The following is a 23,826-nucleotide window of genomic DNA, read 5'->3' as shown; positions in this document are numbered from 1 at the left end:
TTTGCTAAATGTATCCAGTAAAAAGCTAGTAAAAGTAACAAAGGCTTCTCTGAATACACTGCATATAAAGTAAGACAATGCTATAATTGTTAACTACATGTTGCTACAACAGCCAGTCACCATATGCATTTCCCATGTAGCTGAAGCTGATCTTTAATCAGTTAGTATTTCTCAGCTTGTGCTGCTTTTACATATTTTGTTGTCATGAATTATAATGTATTTCCTAAATAGAGATATTGAGCTACGAATCACCTATGCTTCAAAATGAAGATTGTGATTGTGATTTCTTTTTTTTCTGATCTTACCTCTTTAATTCTTGCAAAAGCCTGTAAGATGTATGTTGTGTATATACTGCAGGTATAGTGCCTGGAGAAAACAATACCCAATGTATGCAAAGTTTAGGAAAATGTCTGAATTTAAATATTTGTCTATAAATATATTGAGTGCACTTATTTTGTGGAACATCAATAGTCCAGGTTTTACACTCTTTTTATAAAATGGTCAATTTTAAGGAAATCATTTCAGTACTCAACATAATTTCAGTATTATATATGTTGGTATATTAGCGTTTACTAAGCAAATTGTCTAAATTAAACAGGTTTCATGTTGAGACAAAGGAAACACGATATTTTCTGAAAACCTGCTCAATCTGCTGTGAGTCGTGTCCCGTGAGCCAAAGCCTTGTGCGTCGCTTTCTTCCCATGCGTAAACCCAAAGCCTTATTGTTCTTCACAATGATTGGGTTTGAAAACAAAGGGGGTTTAAAACGGCATGTCTTCTTGCTGTTCTCTCATCACTTTCTTACTAGGAAACATCAAACCTTATCATTTCCGAAGCCTGGACAAAGTTTGCGCATTCACAGATGGGGTACCCACGCTAAAACGCGTTTCTGAGGACAAAAGAAAGACCAACCGAACGCATTTCATCTAAAACAAAGTTCTCGAGTTCACAATTCTGTGCCCGCGCCGAGCGGCTCGTGCGGCCGGTAATTAAGATGCCCGCAGGGAATTGGGGCGCGTGCGGAGCGCGCGTCAGTTACAAGCTATTGAGCGGGGAGCCTCTGTCGCACCCTTGTGTTTGCTTGTGCAATCCAAACGACATCATTTCAACACTAAGAGGCAGGTTTTTAACAACATAATAATAAATATAAAACCCCAGGAACATTTTCTTCTTCTTTTTAAAACGAACGAGACAGATCTACCCGCATTTTAAACACGATTGCGCACAGGTACGCATAGAGATAGACAACTCTTATCTGCAAAGATTGCAATCAATTGCGTCTTGTAATGAACCCAAATATTTGATATAATCATATATACTTTTAAACAGCAATTATAAAGAATATTTTGCAGGCCATTGTTTACTAAAGCCCTCATTCGCCCAAACCGAATGGATTTTTAATTCCCCAAACCGAATGGATTTTGATTCCAGGCATAATAATCATAAACACGCGTCGCTTTGTCCCAAAACCTCGTTCAATATTAACAACCGTAAACATGGCAGCCAATGAGCACGCGCAAAGGGCCAAGAAACGCTTTTTCTTTTGTCTGATCCAAGTAATTCAAATCCACCGATGACGGGCATGCAGATGGGCTACTGACGCCAAATATTTTTCAAAAACTATAGTGCATGCAAACACACACACACACACACACACACACACACACACACACACACACACACACACACACACGTACATACGCATAACCATTGCGAGCAAGGAGTGGGGAGGGGGTGGATAGTTAGCAGCCATCTGGTCTCCTTACAATGACGCGTGCTGGACGCGTGGATCCCGTGGGGATGCACGGATTACAAACTGAAAATATTTCTGTATGGGCATCAAACAAAGCTCTCGTGTTCTCTTTTAAGTCGGTGAAATTGTTTAAGTCACAAATATAACAGTTTTGAGTCGTGCGTCACAGCATGGACACCCAAAGTCTTCATGCGTAAAAGTACAGAATATTTTTATTTTGCATGTTGGATACACATTTTCTAGACCTTTCATTATATGGACTCGTGGACTCTTTGAACTAAACATAAGCCAGACGTAGAGACGCTATTCAAAACCACCCCCTGCCAAGCACACACACATATACACACACACACACACACCAACACTCGCGCACCAAGGATGCAGGTGAACACTTACGTCATCGCATGATGACGAAAAAAAAAACTATTGTTGATCGAATTTTACAAGCAGATGTTACTTGAAAATAGCGTGGCTTGGGGATCTGCGCTTGTCATTTAAATTATAGATATTCAACACCCCCCAAGCCCCCCAGCTCATTGCACACCCATTTCTTGTGTTCCCTCCTTTTTGTCTCTTTTTTTGTCGATAAAAGAAAGCACGAATATGTTTTATAACCCCTTATTCTTATTTGTTTACACGTTATTGTATGCATTAACATATCGTATGTATTAAATGTTACGTTTTTAATTATTTTAGTTCTGGAGGTATGGTAAAATAGCCTTTGTTTATTAGTTAAGCTCCCAGTTATAGATAATACAGTATATCAAAAAAATGAAAGACTGGAGTCAGGAGAAAGCATGCATTTTGATGCAAAAGGTTTTGAAACTGGTTTGAAATATGCAAAAGCGAATAATACCGAATAATACTGAGAAAAATAAGCGTCTACAAACAAAAAAATAACATTTATAAAGAAGTGATCACGTGTACAGATTTTTTTTTGAAAACGCCAGCCTATTGTTCTTCGCCTCCAAATTTGAGCGCGTGGCTTGTGTGGGGCGTTCCCGTGACGCGGTCAGCGTGGATAAATAGCGCGCGCGCCGAACCCTGCTCAGACACAAACCGCGTCTTCGCAAGAGAAACACTGAAAACCTCATCCTCTGCAAGAATCGAGAATGACTCCGACTGTGTGTTTCCCGTCTGGAGGTGGTGGCAGCACGGTGGCCATGAGGAGAGAGGCCTCGGAGATGCGTAAAACTTTAAAACCGCTAATGGAGAAGCGCAGAAGAGCGCGCATCAACGACTGCCTGAACCAGCTGAAAAACCTCATCCTTCCTCTAATGGGAAAAGATGTAAGTAGAAGTGAATCTTCATTGACCTTCAATGAGTTCGGTGCGTTTTGTTTCCGCTTTAAACTCACGTTTGTTCCGTTTTTCTATTTGCAGAACTGTCGCTCCTCGAAGCTGGAGAAAGCAGACATCCTGGAAATGACGGTGAAATTCCTCGCCGAGCCTCTCAAAACTCCCACACGTGGTGCGTGATCTTATTCTCTTCTTCCTTTTTAAATATTTTATATACTTTTTTTTAATATCTCATCTTTATAATGAATGTTTCAATCACCTAATAAAATCACCTGTGCTCCCCACAGATGCTGCAGTGAATTACACAGAGGGCTACGACGCGTGCCTGCAGCGGGTCTCCGCTCTGCTGCCGCGCACGAGCCTCGACCGCGAGGGCCGCGCGCGCGTGCACGCCTTCGTCCAGCAGCAGCAGCAGCAGCGGCAGCGGCGCTCGAGCTCACCGCCGTCGTGCCGCGCGTGCAGCGCTCGCGCACTCAGCGCGAACGAGCCAGTCCCGCATGAGCGGGTGCTGCGCGCGCTCGAGGTCAGTCGGGGAGCAAAGCGCGCGGGCGTCACTCCGGAGAAAGTGCAGGACGCGGCCCAGGTCGCGGCTCAGCACGTGTGGAGGCCGTGGTGATGCGGGCGGAGGAGGAAAAAGCGACACACCTGTAATATAATGTATATGAATATAAAACAACGTGGAAGATGATGATGATGATGATGATGTAAATATTTGCAGCTGTAACGCACTGACTTGAGCCACTGGTTCAAGTCGATTTCTTTAAACTGAGTATTATATACTTCTTGTTTCTCTTTGTCAAAATTCGCTCGTTTTTGTGTTTATCGGTTCGTTTTCTTCGAGATCCTGCGCGTGAGTAAGGCGGTTGTTCGGGCTGGGGGTCGCTGGGTGAAGGGGGTGAAGGGGGTTTGTAGAAAACGCCTATGTAAAACCCTACGGGTTGTTCAGTATGAGACATTTTGTTCTTTCACTTCAGTATTCTGAGTTTTTGCGGATTATTTCATCTGTAAGCATCTTATGCTGTTAATCACAAGTCTCGTTTTAGAGACGTGCTATTTATTTATTTGTTTGTTTCTTGTTTATTTGTAAACACGTTTGATGTGTTTTATTCAGTCTCGTTTTTGAGACGTGTTCATTCTTTTTTTTTTATTAATTGTAAACACGTTTGATGTGTTGTACAGTCTCCGTTTTGGAGACGCGCTTTTTACTTGTTTTTGTTTACTTGTAAACACGTTCGACGTGTTATACAGTCTCCTCTTTTAGAGACGTGCTTTATTTGTTTATTTATGTATTTGTAAACACGTTTGATGTGTTGTACAGTCTCCTTCTTAGAGACGTGCGTTTTATATATTTGTTTATTTTTTTATTTGTAAACACGTTTGATGTGTTATACAGTCTCCTTCTTAGAGACGTGCGTTTGATATATTTTTGTTTATTTGTAAACACGTAGTGTTGTCCTCCAAAGTCTCTTTTTTGACGAGACTTTTATTAGTATTTTTTGTATATTTCATGTAAATATTCTGTATTTTAAATAAAAGAAATAGGCTAACCAAATGTTTTATGTCTATTTATTTGTCTTAAGCACAATGATTTTTGTTATTTTATTCAATTATATGAAACACATTTAGCAGAGGAATGAGGAATTGAATAAAAAGCATAGTAGAGATGTTTAACTTGTCTAATAAATAAACTGTAAAGGTGCATATAGTCTGAAGAACTGATGTGATGGTGTATAGTTCATCTGTATATTTCAATTGTATAAACTTTAATTTTACTTATCAGATGGATTATAAGCCATTGCATTTCATTATGAGTTCATATTTGCATAACTATTACTTTCTTCAAAATGAAAAAACAAAATAAACAAAAAAGTGGGTTTGATTCAGTGTGACGGTCTCTGCTGCCACCGCGTGGCAAAATGTTTTTATGCACATTTGAGCAATACGTCTACTGCTTTTATCAAAGCAGAAATAAGTACTAATAAAAAGCCTATTACCCAGAAAATGTTTAAAAGAGCTATTAGAAAACCCTAGTAGCGTTTTTCATTCATATTACTAATGTATTAACTGTTTTAAAGTAGCAATGTTTATTCATTTTTATAAATTTGTTTATTTTTATGAATTTCTACTCTATTCCGCTTCTGAAAGGACTCGGATTCATTTACCTGGATTATTTTATACCTTCGTTTACACCTTATTGGGGTTTCTTTCCTCTCCATCATGGACATTTACACAACAAACTGAATCTGGAAAGCCACCAGCATTGTAGCTGATGACACACACCCTTCACAGCTTTATTAATTCTATAGTACAGGCACACAGCAGTGAAATGCAGACATGCAAATGAATATAAAGACTATGGGCAGTGAAAAATGTGCAGGTGCCGTTGAGCAAGTAAGAAAATATATACAGTTTATATATGCAGTACATACACAACATTATAACCTTATAACATTATGATTGGTAAATGAATAACAATGATTTTTAAGTCTTATGTTAGTGGGTGGGATATTATCAAGCAGCAAGTGAACATTTTGTCCTCAACTTTGATGTGTTGGAAGCAGGAAAAAAGGGCAAGCGTAAGGATTTGAGCAATTTTGACTTCTTCTTCTTTCGGCTTCGCCACAGCGGATCATCCGTCTCTATACCCCCCTGTCCTGTAAATATGCCTCTTTCACCACAAGCACCTGCATGTCCTCCTTCACCACATCCATTAACCTCCTCTCTGGCCTTCCTCTTTTCCTCCTTCCTGGTTGCTCCATTCTCAGCATTCTCCTACCGATATACCCCATGTACCATATACCCTCTGCACATGTCCAAACCATCTCAATCTCACCTCCCTCACCATGTCTCCAAAACGTATTTGAGCAAGTTTGACAAGGGCCGAATATTTTTTCCTATACACTGTACTGACATACCTCCTAATGTCACATTATACAATATATGTTATATTTTACTAACTATATTCCTTTCTCTGTCTTCTACTGACTTATTTTGTGAACATACCTATTGTTTACCTATCTATATATTGTTTATATATTGTTTATATATTGTTTATTCTTAACTTCTTTAACTTTTTTTATTCTTCTGTTTATTGTACTTTAAATAAAGTCTTGACACAGTATTTGGTCTTTCGCCATGACATAGTTGTTAAGGCCATGTGGGCCTTTTTGGTGGGAGTGGGCAGACGTTGATGTGAGCTGAAAAGAAGGCAACGGCAACTTAAACGGCCACTCTTTAAATCCACGTTGAGCAGAAAAGAATTTCATAATGCACAGACCTTGAGAACATGTGGTTATAGGTTTTATGTGCTCACAGAACCTGGACAGTGGAAGATTTGGAAAACAAACACATTTTTGCCCACCAGATTTCTGATGACTGGCCGATTGGATTGGCTTGGATTCAAATGTCTGGTTTGGACAGAAGTAGTTCAGTGGAGGTGTTAGCCTTCTGATCAGGAAATCATCAGTTCTGATCAGGAAATTCAGCCTTCTGATCAGGAAATCATCAGTTCAAATCCAAGCACAACCAAGTTATGACAGCTGAGCCCTTAAACAAATGTCCTGCTTAGAAACCATCACCCCCAAGTTACCAGTACTGGGCACTTAAGCAAGGTCTTTAACCCTCATCTGCTCAGGTGTATGAGTGATAATGGTGTTTGCCAGATGTTGTTAATGCAGTGTAATGATAATTGCATGAAGGTGTTCAAGTGTTCCTATTAAAGTGGCTGCCAGGTGCTTAACAAGTGTCAATGAAGGAAACATCTATCATCTTAAACAAGCTCCAGAGCTCTTTAATACTAATAGTATAAAAAAATAATATTAATAGTATAATATCTTTTAGCTCTTGTGTATCTCTAGGAGCACACGATATCCGGTGAATCGATTCCCCTTTTGAATCCCACGTGCTCCGAGTGATTCAGAGTCATTTGGGAAGAGAGAGGCATATGTCCGACAGCAGAGCTGCTCACACAGCATCCATCATGTCTGATCCATCATCCTTACCGTCCATTCAGATATGCAGGTAGGATGTAAACAGTGTGATTCTCGCGAACAGGATGGATTTTCTCAGTGTCATGTAAACCGACTCTGCCGCATCCTGACCACAATAAAGCGTCACAACATGCGTGCGCGCGGCCCCGGTAATCCTCGGGATTTAGAACAGACAGCATTATATTTGAGTGACTCTGATCTGAAACAATAACTATATTATTAATTATAATATATCTGTTTTTAAATAGTTATGACCACGAATAAGGATTGCGTTCGGGTCTTTATCTGGTTATCGGATACCGGTGTATTTTGACGCCGGCTGTTTGCTGTACGATGTGATGCTGAGAAAGTATTTTGGCTTAGAAACAGACTGCAAGGTTATTCAGAGGTCATCAGGGCTACATCAGGACACTAGACAGCAGATATGAAGATGTAAATGTAAAGATGTGTTGAGATAATGGAAAGGACAGAATGTTCACAGATAAATACGCATTCCTGTATAGTGAGTGTTTAGTTAGGAACGGGAAAATCGTTAGAATTTAGAAATCAAATATGACTAGAAGAAAGACTGGATTATTTCATAATTACTGCATTAACACATAAGAAAAGGCCTTTAGAATGAATTGGCGCGTTATAACCGGCTGTTCCGCATACTCCTTTTTTGCTTCCCCTAGTGGCCGATAATTGTAATTACACAGTTTTATGACGTAAGAATAACGTCATTACGTGCAACGTAAATTTACGGCGGAATCCCAAATAGTGTTTTATTCCCCTACGGAACTGCGCTACGTCCGGTTCAAAGTTGCTGACTGGAACAACCTATGTAGTGCATATGTGTAGGCGATAGATAATAGTTTGGGATTAAGCCCACGTGCCAGTCCACGTGAAAATGCTTCGTCTTCCATTAGGGATAATGTCCGGGCGACTGGCGCTTATCACCTCTAGGTATGTAAAGTTGCGTATTTACATACCTGGTGGAAGTGCCTGAAACAGCGAATGAAGGCGAGACAGGTTCCTATGCGGAAGTAAACCTTCGGCTATGCGGAGATAAGCGACATAGTTGGAACTTAGTGGGTGCAGAACCAAGCAAGACCACCCCAAAGTCTATCTGTTTATATCTACTGATTTTCATTTTCAATGACTATCAGGTGCAGCCCTCGGTTGATAAAATTGAAAACCTACATCAAACCAGCCTTTTGTAGAAAAAAAAGAATCGGACACTCCTGGCCTAGACCCTAATACCTACATCTAGACCATGTCTGCCTGTCTGTCTGTCTGTCATAGAAGGTAAACTTGAACCTATACAAGCCTAAAATTAGAACCTCCAATCTCCAAAACCATCTATGGGTTCTTCCAGTCCGCCCTTTTCATTCTGCACACTTGACAACACACATAACTGGAATGATAATCTGCACTATTTCAATGTTTATTGCTTGAGTTTTGGACTAACAGACAATATGAACTATTGACCTTTATGTTATGTCCATGGTCATGGTCTACGAGATAAAGAGCCGCTGCATTAGACATTTATAGCATTTGGCAGACACCCTTATCAAAAGCGTCTTACATCTGTCTCATTCATACATTTGAGCAACAGAGTGGTTAAGGGTCTTGCTCAGGGGCCCAATTGTGGGAGCTTAGTGAGGCTGGGATTTGAACTCATGACCTTCTGATCCGTGGTCCAATGCCTTAATTACCAATGCCCACTCCCACAGCATTAGAATCACATTGGTTTTATTAATCCGCCCATTTCCAGATTGTAGGCAACTGTTCTTCCGGAGGATGTGACTTTATGACTGTCGTACGGTGAACTAACATCACAGAACTTCTCGAATTAAACATTCTGTGCATAGTACTTATGTACATAACATTAAAAAAATTACACATTTTCCTGGTAAAGTGACAGGGCTCTTGGTCAGTGGATATTTGCAAATTGTGCAATCAGACGTGAAAATGTAACCATGTCTCTTTGATCTTTTGAAAAGATTTAATTCTTCACTTAATAGTACAACAGTCATCGTTTACATTTATACAAGTTTTTCAAACTTGATCATGTACCAAAGCTTTTGGAGAAAAACTATACCCAAGTACTAATTTAACACCAGCCAGATTTACACAAGTTTCAAGAAATGACGATTTGATAACTGCCAAAAATGTAGCCAAGATGAAAGTAATAACATGACTAAAAGGGACAGAGGTCAGTGAGGTCATTGGAGTCTGTTGGTTCCCACAGACACACACCAAAACCTCAATTTTTATAGGTCAGCATTATTTATTCATTTTTAAATGGAATGGTATTTAATGTGAAAGTTTTGAAAAATTGTTCGGTAAAATTGTGCATGCAGTTTAAATAAATCAATCCTACAACATTAACAATAAATTTTCACATAATCGAGCCACACTGCGCATTTATTTGCTCAATTTCTCGACATCTTCTTAGCTACAAATGTATTTCCAAACTAACTAACTAATATCCGGTTTGAAAAATGAGCGCAATTGTGCTAAACCTCCTGCTGGATTTAACTAGATACTCCAATCATGTATCTTTTTTGAATAAATTCTGCATTAATGGAGGCTAATGTTCTTTCTGTGTGGATGAACTTAATACATTGTATGGACTCTACTCTAAACAGTGACTTCTTTTTTATCTTTTAATTGTATACAAGGGAAAACTGCAAAGACAATATTTATCTGGGTTGCAGACATTTTCTGCAGTTGCAGCTGTTGCATGGATACTCAGTCCACTTAATATTATGGATAGAAGGGATGACGTCAAAAAGATATGCTGAGTGTTTTCAATGCACTGGTTGAGCTGTGAGATGTGTTCGTTTTGCTCGAACTCTTCGGGAAAATGCTAAAGAGTCGGATTATACTGACAGAAGTCCCCTGGTTTCTGCGCTTTACGCTACTCAGGTTGGAATATGGTAAAATGTACAGCTTATGGTTTCTGTTTTGTTTTATAATAAGACTCGCGTGTGCTATATGGATGTATTTCAGACAGATTATACACAGCTTCTAGGGTCATGTTGACTAGTCATTTGTGATAAATAGAGATAAAGATGGAAGATTTCACGATGACGATAAACTGTCTTTGGCCATCTGTCATGAGGTAACTCCTTCCACTGGTCAGATTAGAAAATGGTCTTTCTAGAAGCCTATTTAAGGTTGCTGGTAAGTTGTGTATGAACGTGAGTCAAATGAGTGTTAATTAATAAATTGGATGTAGTAATTGTGCAGAAAACACAAAAACAGACACCAGACTCTGTGCCACATCTAATATCATCAGATCAGCATTACATGATGGATCATGTGAAACACTGTGTTGCTAGAATTCGTTTTATTTTCGTGATGCAAGTGGAGTCGTTTATGGGGGGTCCCCCCCTTGATGATTGCATAATCAGGGGTCCCCCCCCTTATCCCCCTTGTATGATTGCATAATCATAGTTAACACTACTTTTAAGTCGTTTTTCATTCGCGGATCGCGGTTAAGGAAATGAGTTCTCCTCCACTTTTCTAATTAAAAGTTGACATGTGCAAACCAGTCAAGCCGTTTTTTCGTCAAACATTTCCTGTGTATGTGCACTTGCTCCAAACTTCACCACAGATGTGCAAATTGCCGGGTTAACTCTCATTGGCCCAGAACCACATGGTCTGAGTGAGGGCAGGGCCAGTCTGCAAGAGAACCATGTTAGTGGTGGAGAAAGTGATGATATCATAGTGTGTAGTATAAACAGTGATGAATGAAAGGCTTGGTTTCATTTCTGTTTCGGCTTTGAAACGCACTCTGCCTGTCTCCGATTTGTCACGCAGGAGTTTAATTGGGAGCAGAAATGGCTCAAATTCAGCTTACCAGGTAGTTACACATTCAACTTCTGTTTAACTAGAGCTTATCATTGTATCGTATTCTATCGTAATGCATTTTCAGTCATATGCTGCGTCTCATAGCAAGGCTTAATGAAGTCACTTTGATTTTCAAGGAGCTTACTGATGTAATGGGCTATAAAATGTCCCTCTCAGCAAAACACAATTTTTGTATCTTCTAGTTATTTCATGTTAAAGGAACAATAAATCAATCTTAATACGTCGAAGCTACACACCAAAAGTACAAATGGTGTATGCTTGAGAGAAACAATTTAGTGGTTAGGAATGTTCTGTATTTTCTGACAGCATCGTCTGATTAACGTCCGCACAAACCGGTTAAGGATGTCGGATGATTGTGTCACCGGATAACATAGATTCTAGTTTGCGCAACCTGGAGGCACATAGCTACGTTCAATGTTGTTTCTTTGTGTTAGTGGTTTTATATCGGCTTATACATTACACTTTAAGCCTGCTGTACTTATACAGTCTATAATAACGTGACCCCACCACAGGCTCGCTTGCGTAAAAAGCAGTTCATTGATATGGATGATTTCTATATTTGTCATCTCTTAAACCACTCCAGTGTCTACAGTGTGCCCAGGCTTTAACAGTACGTTTGCTAGACAAACTATATTGTAGTGACTCATCTTCCTGAAACTCCGAAATGTGGCATGATGGATGTTGCTGACTCATATCCAGGTATTACACATTAAAACAATTGGTTTTGTTTGTGACACAGAATTATGCGACCAGACGATGCCAACATCGTGGGAAACGTCCATGGCGGGACAGTCTTGAAGATGATCGAGGAAGCTGGGTGCATTATAGGAACTCGTCACTGTAACACGCAAACTGGGGTGAGTTATGGTTCCATGCTCATTTTGAGCAGCGAAACTAGTGAAGGCCGTGAAGACGAAGGCCATCACATAGTGTTTACTTCATTTTCATCCTCAGCAAACTATTCAGTGATTCTTTGTGCCAATGGCAAGCAATCAGAAGAACAGTATTGACTTGCAGCAACTGTTCCAATGAAGTTGATGATGAAAAGTACAAGTTTAATTTTGTTTTAACAGTTACAGATTGTTGTGGCTTGGAACGCTGATAGTTTTTTAGGGTGTAGCTTTGTAAATTTAAAAACAAATACCTGCTTTTTCCCTCAAAATAATGTGTGAGGGTTGAATTAATGGATTTATACCACAGCTAGATAAATTCTAAAGCCAAACAAAACTTAGGCAAAAGTTTTTTAAAGGAAATCAGCATTTTTCACATTTATCCTTCTAACTGACAGTAGAAATGGTGGTCTAGTGGTTAGGATGCGGTGCTCTCACCGCTGCGGCCTGGGTTCGATCCGTGGTCAGGGAACCAACCCCAGACACTCTTAGTGCCGGTCCCAAGCCCGGATAAATGGGGAGGATTGCGTTAGGAAGGGCATCCAGCGTAAAAACATGCGCCAAACCAAACATGCGGAGGATCCGCTGTGGCGACCCCTAATGGGAGAAGCCGAAAGAAAATTAATTGACAGTAGAAACCAGTCAGCCGAACTAAGAAGATAAGTGAAATGATCCCAATCAGCGATGCATGGCATCTCGATTTTTATGAATTAGGACAGAGAACCCTACAGAACAAATTAGCTACATCGACTTCATGAACAGGACTGCTTTTCACCACGCAGAGTTACTTTGCAGGATTATTTTATTTGTGTAAAATCAGCCGAGACACCAGTCAAGATTGAGAAAGTACTCAATATTCAGCTCTTCCTCTTAAAGTTTCCTCACATTCAAATATTGTAATACTTTTGCTGCATTAACGCTTCCTTTCAAATAATAAAAACATCACATGGATACTGCTGGTGTGAGTCAACAGCAAAGTGAGTCGGTGAAAATCCCTTTTAGATTTACGGAATGATCAAACACTGCAAGACGTCAGTTTTTCTTCAGTGAGACGTTTGTCACTGTTGTGTGTTTGTGGTTTTTAGGGATAAGATGCGATCTGTGTTTATGTGTTGTGTAGATTGTATCTAGAAACCTTTTGCTAGACACAATCTACAAAAGTTTCCCATGTTTAAAAGGCACATCTGTGTAATTCCAGACACATAGTTATTATTATTATTATTAATAATAATAATAATAATAATAATACATATAAGATATGTTATATGTACCGTATTTTTCGGACTATAAGCCGCTACTTTTTTCCTACGTTTTGAACCCCGCGGCTTAAACAACGAGGCGGCTTATTTATACATTTTTCCTGGGTTTTTCCCGGTTTTACAAACTTCAAGCCAAAAAACTGAGCGACAAAACATTAGACTAATGAAATTTCCGAACGGAAACGGAAAAACGCACCTCACCTGTGTTCTGAGCTGCATGGCATCGGGAGAAAAAACTTTTTTAAAAACGAACGACGATGCCAAAAGATAAACTCCCGAGAGAAATAGTTGTGAAAGGAAGGAGGAAGACAGTGAACAATGACTTTCTTGGTCGGCTACTGTTTAGATACAAGCCGTTGTAACACGTTGAGTCTGGGTGAAGGGAGAGCTCGCTAACTCCAGTTGCAACAGAAATCATATAAGCACAGACAGGTTTCCAAAACTCGTGCTTTTTTATTTTTCTTAGCAACAGCGTTACGGGTTAGTCAAAGAAATGAGCATCAGGAAATGATAAGGACATAATTCTCGTCTTAAACCCACGCAGTAATACCGGAAAAATGCAGTGCCAGTCTTTTCCCAAAATACCGCTATGCTTCTAAAGGAAGCGCAACATATTTCACCCGTTACACCGTGTGTAACGTGTCTTTCGTTAAAGCCTGTGTAAAGTATTTATGTTAAAAATAATATTTGTAAAATTCAGTGGCTTATATATGGGTGCACTTTATAGTCCGGAAATTACGGTATACTGCTGCTACTTCTACATTATCAAGTGCTGTCAAATCTGTTTAAGTGATAAAATGCTAAATGATAAAAACCCCCCTAATGCAAATCTAACATATGCAGATACAAGGCTAATAAATGATCATTATGAGATGTACTGTATGGGTGTGTGTGTGTGTATATGCGTGTCTCTAGTTTAAGCCTTTTGTTTACTCATCGCTCTACTTCACTTCCTGATCTTCAGTAATCCTGCCACTGTTTTTCTCTTATAAATCCGCTCGTGTCATTTATTCCTCGATAACGTTTAAACATGTGTGAACATGAACTCCGTTCATCAGAAGTGACTGAATAGATTGTTTTTCCAGTATTTTTGCATACAGTAAAGAAATTCTGTTCTATCCTGTTTTTCCACCTTATTTTTTTAAACCTTTAAAATGTCAGTTGCACTTTAAATGTTATTCTTTCCATATTGAATGTTAGAGGAGAAACTCACAAAGCATTATAGTCTTTGCGTTCATGTTTTAATTAATACAAATTATTTAGTGAGTGGAATGTCACATTTGTTTGGGGTGATATTTAGAAGCATATTCTTCTTAGTACAAAGTTCTAAGTAGAGAAATATGCACCCTGCTTATTTATCATTTTGTTTATACACTTGATACAAATTGATTTTGCCCACATCAGCCTGAAGGTACTAGTTTTAGGTTAGTAGTAAAAAAAAGAAAAAAAAAAAAGAAAGCGTATTTGGTTAAACAGCTTGATTTGTTTTTAGTTACATTTTTTATTTTATCCACTAGAGGGCAGCAGATATGCAAAAATATTCTAGCTTGAAGTTTTTCTTCAAGTCTTTCAGAAGGCTAAAAAATGTGCCCTTTGAGAAGCACTCTATATAAAATATGTACCAATTTTAAACAACAATAAATACTCAGATATGAGAACAGATCTTGAAGTACATGAAGCAGCTCTAGGAATACATACGTAACTGTAGACGTTCTGACTTGTCTATTAAATCTAAAGATTAATTGCAAATTTTAAAAGGAGCAAGCCGCTTCAAGCAACTAGTTCAAGAGAAGAATATAGCCAAGGAAATGAAAATATAGTAACCTGAAAAGGCTGCTTTCTTTTGGCTTACAGGACCGTTGCGTCGCAGCCCTGGCACGGGTGGAGCGCACCGATTTCCTGTACCCCATGCTCATTGGCCAGGTGGCCCACGTGAGCGCTGAGATCACGTACACCTCCAAACACTCTGTAGAGGTGCAGGTCAACGTGGTGTCTGAAGACATACTTTCAGGTTAGTGGATATTCAGCAGGATCCTAAACAAGTCTCTGAAAACCTGTTAAAGGTCACTGTGCATGAAGGACTATTACTTACATGCAAGGATAACACGAAACATCAGGTTTTATATAAACGTGTGGAATGTACGCAGTCATTAAACCACAATGGTGACACACCAAATACTAAGAAATTGAGAAATTCATGTAAATATTTCTTATATTCGACTGGTCACTCGAAATATTTTGCATGAAAAAATGTAATATGAAAGCATTTCTGCATATTCGTTTAGACCATACTGCATAAATATTTAATTAAAGGGACAGGCTTTCCTACACCTACTGTATTATTTAACAGTATGTATGACTGTTTATTATGTGTACTAGATTGAAAAATCGCTCATCAGATATTCAAAAAAATGCTCGCAACAGCATAAGTGCATAAGTACGGTAAGTTTCCCAATGTTGCAAACGCTTTCCTCCAGCTTTTACGTTGATTGTCAAGGACAGATCTTCTCAAAGTCTAAAAATGGATCTGCCTAATTAAACAAAAGTAAAAGTGTTATCAGCTGTAGAATGTATGCAGTTTTATACGCCAGACTGACAGGAAGTTTGCACTGTGTCACTCTCTTATCCATATGTTTTTAAACGGCAGCACGGTCGGAGACGTGATTGCATAGTTTTCTGGACTTTAAAAATGAGTTAATCCACTCCTTAATTGTTTGACAGTGTTGTGTTGTTTGCTTTACATAAATCATGTAACAAGAAGCTGTTGAATGAGATGATATCTGCATTTTCAGCCTCTAGTAGTGTGGTTTGCTTTATAGATTTACAAGATAAGTAGAGCTGAAGGCAGCTGCATGCCTTAACACACTGTTTAGTTGTTTAGAGGCTTACAAAAGCCTTTGTGGAGGTTTTTCTTTCTTTTTTATAAACTTCAGCCAAGTCTGGTTTGAATTAATTTCTGTTGGAGTGTTTCATAGTTTTTAGGAAAATACGTCATGTGGACTGTCGCATGTGATAGAAAGGATGTCATGGGAGTCTAATGGAGACAGGAAATGTTTCCAGATTTTATGCATTACTTGAAATACGGCTGTCAGAAATTGCTGCAACGCTCCTCATCTGAAAGCCACCAATAGGAGACCGACATAATGTGAACCTTACAGATCAGCTCCAAACTTGGTATTGGTAATACCCAAACAAAACTTAATAATAGACAGATGATAATATCTTTATTATCTCAGGGTAACATCAGGTAAGATCACCTAAGCATTACCTCATGCAGTGTGATTCAGGTCTACAGCATTCTAGTAAATATGCATCAAATGCAGTTACACTGCTCGAATGCCATGGGTTCCAATCTGTGTAATGCTGGTTTGGTGGAGAACTTACACCAATTCAAAGTGACTGAAAGCTCAGGATTAAAAAGAGCTGACACAAATTATATAGATTGTATGGATACATTCAATAAAAAGATGATTTTTTTTACCTTTCAAACAACACTAGCTTCACTCCACTGCAGTCTAGTGCATAATAAAGAGTCTGTAGATGTCGGACATTTTAATCCGTTTTTTTTTCCCAAATGCTGCTATGGGGCTCTTATTTTTGTTTTTTTCCTCAGATCAAAACTTTGTTTATTACCTGAAACCTTTGTGAGAATGAATCCGTAATGATTGAATATTTTTTTAAGATATATTAAACTTGTGCAGTTTCTTGACAATATTAAGGCTCTGTTATATATTTATTATAAATCAATAAAAATGGAACGGAATTAATTTTTATACTGACAAAAAAAATCTGAAAAAATCTTTTAAATATTTTTTATTGCTTAAAAAATTGTGTTCTAAATTGTCAGTCGAATCGAATTCATTTGAGCGTGTTGTTAAACCCCTGGTCATAATGTACGTAGAATGTAATAACATTTTTTTGTTGCAGGTTTAATCTTCTAGGCTCTTCTGATTGCGTAAACAGTCTGCTATTCAACAGGACCAGTATTTTATTTGTGATCTTGTTCAGTGTGCTAAAAAAATGAGAGATGAAATCACACTGGTCCTTTTTGCAATATAAAAATATATTCTACAGCTGTAATAACTGTCCAAAGTTTCACCTTTTTGAGCAGAATAACGCAGAATGATCTGACCGAACATGTGCTTAGTTGAATACAGAAGGAACTGATATAACAACGTGGACTGAAACATGATTAAACACAAAGAACTATCGGTCCCGGTGTAGGCCCCAGCTCAAGATGGTGCTAAAGCATTATAAATATAGATTTCTCCACAAAGCCTGATCACACGTCTTTTTTTTTTCTCTCTCTCCTTTCCATCCTGAATCTATTACTGTCCTAAACATAGCACTATTCAAAGCCTAAAAACAGGGCAAGCTGTCCCAGAAATGACAAATTCTTACCTGAAGAGATACTTCTTTGGGCGAGATAATGAATCAGTGATAAATGGCAGGAAATAAAAAGGGATGGCAGATAACACATTAAGCCAAAACAAAAGAGGTATCCCCAAGGTGCATGGTGTTACCACAGCAACCGAGTTGTCAAGGAAGCAGGGACGAGCTAGGGAGAGGTGAGATGCCGAGTCGATGGAAGGGATCCGCAGAGGCAGACAGACATGAACACTCGCCTCTTAGGATGCGTTCTGGTGAGGAAGTAACAGGAACAACGACAAGCACAGTGACATATTAGAATAATAATAAGCTCATTTACTTATTCTTTTACAAACAGCTTTTTCACCCTGTTGATATACACCACAAAGTCAGCACATGTCTTGAGTTTGCATAAAGAGTATAAAGGACATTGTCATGTTGGCTGTTTGAGCTGTATTTTGACATTATTTGACAGGCGTTTAGCAACACTGGAATAAATCTCCCATGAGAAGGGCTTTCCGTCAGTCCTGCCAGACAGTGATTAATAGTTTTTTCCACTACTTAAAGTGCTTTAAGTCCCAAGTTTAGACCAGGATTGAGAAACATTGTGTTAGGGCTTTGGGGAAGGGGGGGGGCATGATCTTACATGATTTGGTTGGATATACATTAAAAAAACAGAACCTTTTATCACTCCCAGATTCCTTAATCACAATTGTACTGTAAGTTCACACTTTGAGCCTACTGAGCCAAAGAATGCTAGTGATCATTCTCTTTGTTAGATTTGTTCATCCTGATTCAGCAGCATGCGCTGTTGCTTCTGCTTGAGTGGTGGAGGTCATGTGATTTTTAAACCACACCCACACCTCTAATTTACTTGATGAATGGTTGTTGAGTATAACATTCAACTTTGGTGTTAACAATCATGCACTACTTTTCTGGGACATAACGGACGACAGGAAGTTGTAAATAATCTTGTTTGTTAATTAAATGGTTTTTTTATTTCGACTCACAAAATCCATGCCAGGATTTCAAAAAGAAATAATATTGGCAGAACAAGTCACAGACTTCCTATCCTGAAATAACACCATACTGTTTCTACTGTGTTACTGGGTGGTCACGGCTCATGTTGGTATTGCCCCTTTCGTTTGCCTGCTGTGCCAGAGGGCGAGCATGAGGAACAGGAGCAGACATTATGTGCCTCTGTCATGTCAGCTTAGTGTCACGCTTCACCCGCTTTCACAGACCACAGCTACACAGGCAACAGCACCTGCATATGTCGAGGCCTGTGCTCTCTCAGGATAAAATGAATTATCTCTCAGGATATGTGTGTTTGCGATTTTCAGCAATGCTCGAAGCTTGAGGATAGATGCAGAGTTTACAAATGCTATACAGATTCTATAATACTCTAGATATAATACTCTGCTCTAAGATATAAGAGCTATTCTGCTAATAATAATAATGAAGGACCAGTCTGAAAATAAAGAAACCATGATTGCTAGGGGAAAATAATTAAGTTACTACATGCTTTGTGTATGTGTGTGTGATCAGAGAGCACCGAGTTTTGGTTGGGCTTAGGGCCATCACATGGTTTATAGACACACACACACACACACACACACACACACACACGCGCACACAGTCAGAGCCAATCTAGTCTGTCTTGTCTCACTCACACTCCTCAGGGGTCTCCTGCTTCTGAACGCAGGGGCTGTGATGATTGGGGCCGTAGGCTAGTCTTCATCCTTCCCTTATTTAAAACACACACACACACACACACACACACACACACACACACACACACACACACACCTAATTACTTCCATGTCAGTAACCAGATGAAATATTTTTAGTCATAAAGTTTAGTTAAACATTCTCTTGGGAATAGCAAAAAGTCCTCACATTGTCAAAAGAGCGAAAACATGCTCACACCATACATGAATTTCTAGTTGTTAAGTTTGTATGTATATATATATATATATATATATATATATATATATATATATATATATATATATATATATATGTAGCAACACTTGTTTTTGTTTTTGCATTTTTAATGAGCTGAACTCAAAGATCGAAGAATTTTTCTATGTACACAAAAGGACTATTTTTCTCAAATATTGTTTACAAATCTGCCTAAATCTGTGTTAGTGAGCACTTCTCCTTTGCTGAGATAATCCATCCACCTCCCTGCCAGGTGTGGCAGATCAAGATGCTGATTAGACAGCATGATTATTGCACAGGTGTACTTTAGTCTGGCCACAATATAAGGCCACTCTAAAATGTGCAGTTTTACTGTATTGGGGGGTCCGGGGGTCCGAAAACCAGTCAATATCTGGTGTGACACGCGTTTTTCCATGTGCCGGGATTCATCCATGAAGAGAACATTTCTCCAAAGTGCCAGACACCATCATCATGAGGATGACGAGCATGCAGATGAGCATGCAGGTTTTTGACAGTTTGAGCAGAAATTCTTTGGTTATGCAAACCGATTGTTGCAGCAGCTGTTCGGGTGGCTGATCTCAGACAATCTTGGAGGTGAAGATGCTGGATGTGGAGGTCCTGGGCTGGTGTGGTTACACGTGGTCTGCGGTTGTGAGGCCAGTTGGATGCTGCCAAATTCTGTGAAACGCCTTTTGGAGACGGCTTATGGAAGAGAAATTAACATTCAATTCCCTCAAAACCTGCGACATCTGTGGCATTGTGCTGTGTGATAAAACTGCACATTTTAGAGTGGCCTTTTATTGTGGCCAGCCTGATGCACACCTGTGCAATAATCATGCTGTCTAATCAGCATCTTGATATGAGGTGGATGGATTATTGTGCTCACTAACACAGATTTAGCTATATTTGTGAACAATATTTGAGAGAAAATGGCCTTTTGTGTCCATAGAAAAAGTCTTAGATCTTTTGAGTTCAGCTCATGAAAAATGGGGGCAAAAACAAAAGTGCTGCGTTTTGGTTCAGTATATATGTATGTGTATGTGTGTCTCAGCAAACATTTTTCTCTTTGTAATATAAGTGCAAACAAAATATATAAAAATAGTTCAATAGATTTTTGCCAAGTTTTGTTTATTTTTATTTTACATAAAATGTTATAATTAGTAGCATCTAACTATTATATATACAGTTCATTGATTAAAAATGTTTTATTTCTTATGCTGTAGTACAATACATATATAGTATAGTAGACTATACTGCTATAGTTTACTATAGTACAAAATACAACTCTAGTATAATCTACTGTTATAGCACATTACAATATACCACTATAGAACAAACAACTGTAAAAATGCAGTACAGTATACCTTTATAGTACAATCAGCTGGTGTAGTACAATCTATTGTTATAGTACAGTACAATCTATGTATATCTTTATAGTATAAAATCCCACTATTGTAAAGTCTACTGTAATAGTACAGTACAATATACTGCTACAGTGCATTCAACTGTTACAATTCAGTAGTCTAGTGCTCTAGAATAGAATAGCCTTTATTTGTCACATATACATTACAGCACAGTAAAAATTTTTTTTTTTTGCATATCCCAGCTTGCTCAGAAGCTGGGGTCAGAGCGTAGGGTCAGGGTTAAGGGCCTTAAGAGTGTCGGTTTGGCGATACCGGGGCTCCTGAACCCCCAACCTTACGATCAGAAACCCAGAGCCTTAACCACTGAGCTACCACTCCTCCCACTACCGCTCTAGTAAAAAATCCCAGGATAGTACAATCAGCTGTTATAATACAGAACAATTTACTGCTATAGTACAATATATTGGCATAGTAGAATATACCAGAACTATATACTCTAGTTTATTGAAAGTTACCAGAAAAACCTATTAGTGAAACTCTTTCACTTTTCTTTCTTTCACTATTTTCCTGTGGAGGAAAACGTAAACAAAAAAGTCATATTTTCTATTTTTCAATAAAAATACTTATTATTATAATGATTATTATTATTTTTATTATTATTATTATTACAGAAATGAACATGTGGACAGTTAAACCAGAGATATGGTGAAAATTCCAGCAACGGATATGCACTTCAGCAGTTTACAACATCTGGACAGAGCATAAAATACAGTCGAATTACGACTTTTCAGAACCCATTTGCTAACTCTCAGACATTGTTACACAAACCACCATAAGTCAGCTGTTCTAATTGTATTTTTCTCTTTCTCTCTCTCTCTCTCTCTCTCTCTCTCTCTCTCTCTATCTCACTCACACACACACACACACACACACACACACAGACACACACACACATACACACAGACACACACACACAGACACAAACACTTCCCTAATGACTAAAGAAAGGTTCGGGTTCAGCAGAGCTTGTGCTAATTACTACTGTTCTCAAAGCTCCAGCAGTTAACTAGACACTGACACTGATTTTAGCCTTTGCTGTGTGTCCGTGTGTACATGCATGAGTGTGTGTTCAAAGATGTGTGCAGCTTCAAACCTTAAAAAGCCAGACAATCTGTAAACAAACTGCACCCCCGCTACACCATCTGAAAACATTCCAGTTGCAGAGACCCGCAGCACTGTGTTGCAAAATTGCAAGCAGTGCGCAAATAGCTGGCAAGCTCAATGGAAACTTTGAGTTGGTTATCCAATGTCCTAACATATTCAACAAGCCAACCATTGTCTCAGTCTACTGGCAACAAATGCTTCCTGTGGGGTCACTGCTTTTCAGTGTCAAGATACAGGAAAAATAAATTATCTCTAAAATGTCATTCAAATGGATTGCTATAGACTACACAAAATGGTACATGGTTACATAATGAATGCACTCATCTATCATGGAAATAAAGCAATGTACTATGTCTAAGACTAAATACATGACGATTTGGTTGGGAAATCAATATACCAGCATTAACATTAAAGAGTGTGACACAGATCCCGCACTAGCTTTCGGTTTCATGCCCCCGTCATACCGCAGGTAGCTCTCGCTCTCCCGTGTCTTTAATTTCACTAAGGTCCCACCAGGAAGGAAAATAATCAGTTGCTTTAATATTTGAGAGCAACAAGCGAAAGGAGGTAATGATGTTGTGGAGGCAGCCAAAGAGAACAGCACACCCTCTCCAGTGGGTCTTCATCTCATCTAATTACGCTCTTAGTCACAGCTGCAGTGCCAGATTAATCTTTTTTTTCCCCTTCTTCTCTCACCCTCCCTACAAGCTTCTTAAGATTCAGTGAGCCATCGCAAGAAATTCCCAGGTTTTTTGTTTTGTTTTCTTAAACAACCACCCCCCAAAAGAAAACTTTCGCTGCTCGATTGTCAATGCGAAGGAGTCTGCGGGTTTTTTTTTCTCATCATCAGATACCCAAAAGCACAGAACAATATCGAACCTCCATCTGTCCGGCACGCACGCTATTTTTAGCAAGTCAATCTCTTGCTAGCTGACGCCATGTAAATACGCCTCATATGTGGAAGCCGAAAGACAAGCTGCCACAGGAACCAATTAGACAAGCCGCTCTCTCTCCATGGTAGCAAGCAGTGTCTCGGTGCAGTTGTCAAGGCAACCGGCCTGTCTGCATGCCGTGGACGGAGTGGAAAATGCAAATGCTATTCCCAAACGTGGTCTGTCAGGACTCGTCACTCACTTTCAGACGATCCCGGGCTGTTTGTTAAGGCGCCGATCATTTGTGCTTAGCTGAAGCACTGCTTAAGTGGTGTGAATATCTTTTGGAAGACTTTTGTTTGTTGCTGTCCTGGCCTTGCAACGACTGACCATTTCTACTCAGAAAACAAAGGATAGCAAAAGGATAGCAGGGTGTTTATAAAAGTGTGTTCGTGTCAGGGAATGGAAATATTTTGCATCCATTGAAAGCATTTCGAATACATATTTAACATATTTTCCATCAGCAGACTTTGATTGGTGTGAAGGTGTTAAATCATTTTCTATAACCACAACTGGCAGTATTCTGATCCCAGTTTCATATATTATGAAAATGGAACTCAACATAATGCAGAATCAGTGGGGGCTTAATTTATTGATGCATAGAAAAACTGCGACAAGTGCAGAGAATTGGCACAGGCAGAAATGGTCTTTTGTATTTTATTTTTTTTTGTATGTTTTTTTTTTTTTTTTTTTATAAAACCTCCTGTAGACCATGAAAGACAATAAATTGTGAGGCCCAGTACCAAATGATATAAGGCCTTGTACCAGTCAGCAGTGGATAAAGGGAAAATTTAGTGCCACAGCAAGACTTCTCTACAATTGTTTGTAGTAACAGTTTTTATTTGTTTATTTTTATTTATTTATTTAATATATTATACAGTTCACAGTATATGTAATCCAGTATATTATCCAGTATACACCATACAGTATATTTAACACTGTATATTAAACATTATACAGTATATGTAACATGTATAAGTATATGTAATAAGTATATGTATTGT

The 23,826-nt window shown here is 38.8% G+C and overlaps 2 protein-coding genes across 6 annotated transcripts in view; both read left to right on the top strand.

Moving 5' to 3' along the window:
* Positions 1-2,493: 2,493 nt before the first annotated feature.
* On the top strand, positions 2,494-4,501 carry LOC124400037 (transcription factor HES-2-like). Its single transcript, XM_046871520.1, has 3 exons — positions 2,494-3,042; positions 3,136-3,223; positions 3,339-4,501. The coding sequence occupies exons 1-3, from the start codon at positions 2,866-2,868 to the stop codon at positions 3,665-3,667; spliced, it is 594 nt and encodes a 197-aa protein (XP_046727476.1). The 5' UTR covers positions 2,494-2,865; the 3' UTR covers positions 3,668-4,501.
* Positions 4,502-6,957: 2,456 nt separating this feature from the next.
* The window catches only part of acot7 (acyl-CoA thioesterase 7), a 71,765-nt gene continuing 54,896 nt past the window's right edge, over positions 6,958-23,826 (top strand). For 2 of the 5 annotated variants that reach the window (XM_046871515.1, XM_046871514.1), the window contains exons 1-3: positions 6,958-7,071; positions 11,641-11,758; positions 14,905-15,061. In XM_046871515.1, coding sequence (XP_046727471.1) covers positions 6,995-7,071; positions 11,641-11,758; positions 14,905-15,061 — 352 coding nt within the window. In that variant the 5' untranslated portion in view covers positions 6,958-6,994. Of the gene's footprint in view, positions 7,072-7,778; positions 7,986-8,015; positions 8,328-10,738; positions 10,894-11,640; positions 11,759-14,904; positions 15,062-23,826 lie in introns of those variants that run through there. The other 3 variants (XM_046871517.1, XM_046871518.1, XM_046871519.1) reach the window with 3 other exon arrangements.

This window comes from Silurus meridionalis, chromosome 17 (genome assembly GCF_014805685.1).
Source record: "Silurus meridionalis isolate SWU-2019-XX chromosome 17, ASM1480568v1, whole genome shotgun sequence".
Taxonomy (NCBI): domain Eukaryota; kingdom Metazoa; phylum Chordata; class Actinopteri; order Siluriformes; family Siluridae; genus Silurus; species Silurus meridionalis.
Note: the sequence above shows the minus strand (reverse complement) of the source record. Positions and strands in the feature narration are given on the sequence as shown.

Excerpts from the sequence above, each read along its gene's own strand:
- LOC124400037 (XM_046871520.1), top strand. The coding sequence starts at position 2,866 with ATGACTCCGACTGTGTGTTTCCCGTCTGGAGGTGGTGGCAGCACGGTG. Across the intron at positions 3,043-3,135 it reads TTCCTCTAATGGGAAAAGAT|AACTGTCGCTCCTCGAAGCT; the intron begins GTAAGTAGAAGT and ends TTCTATTTGCAG. Across the intron at positions 3,224-3,338 it reads TCTCAAAACTCCCACACGTG|ATGCTGCAGTGAATTACACA; the intron begins GTGCGTGATCTT and ends TGCTCCCCACAG.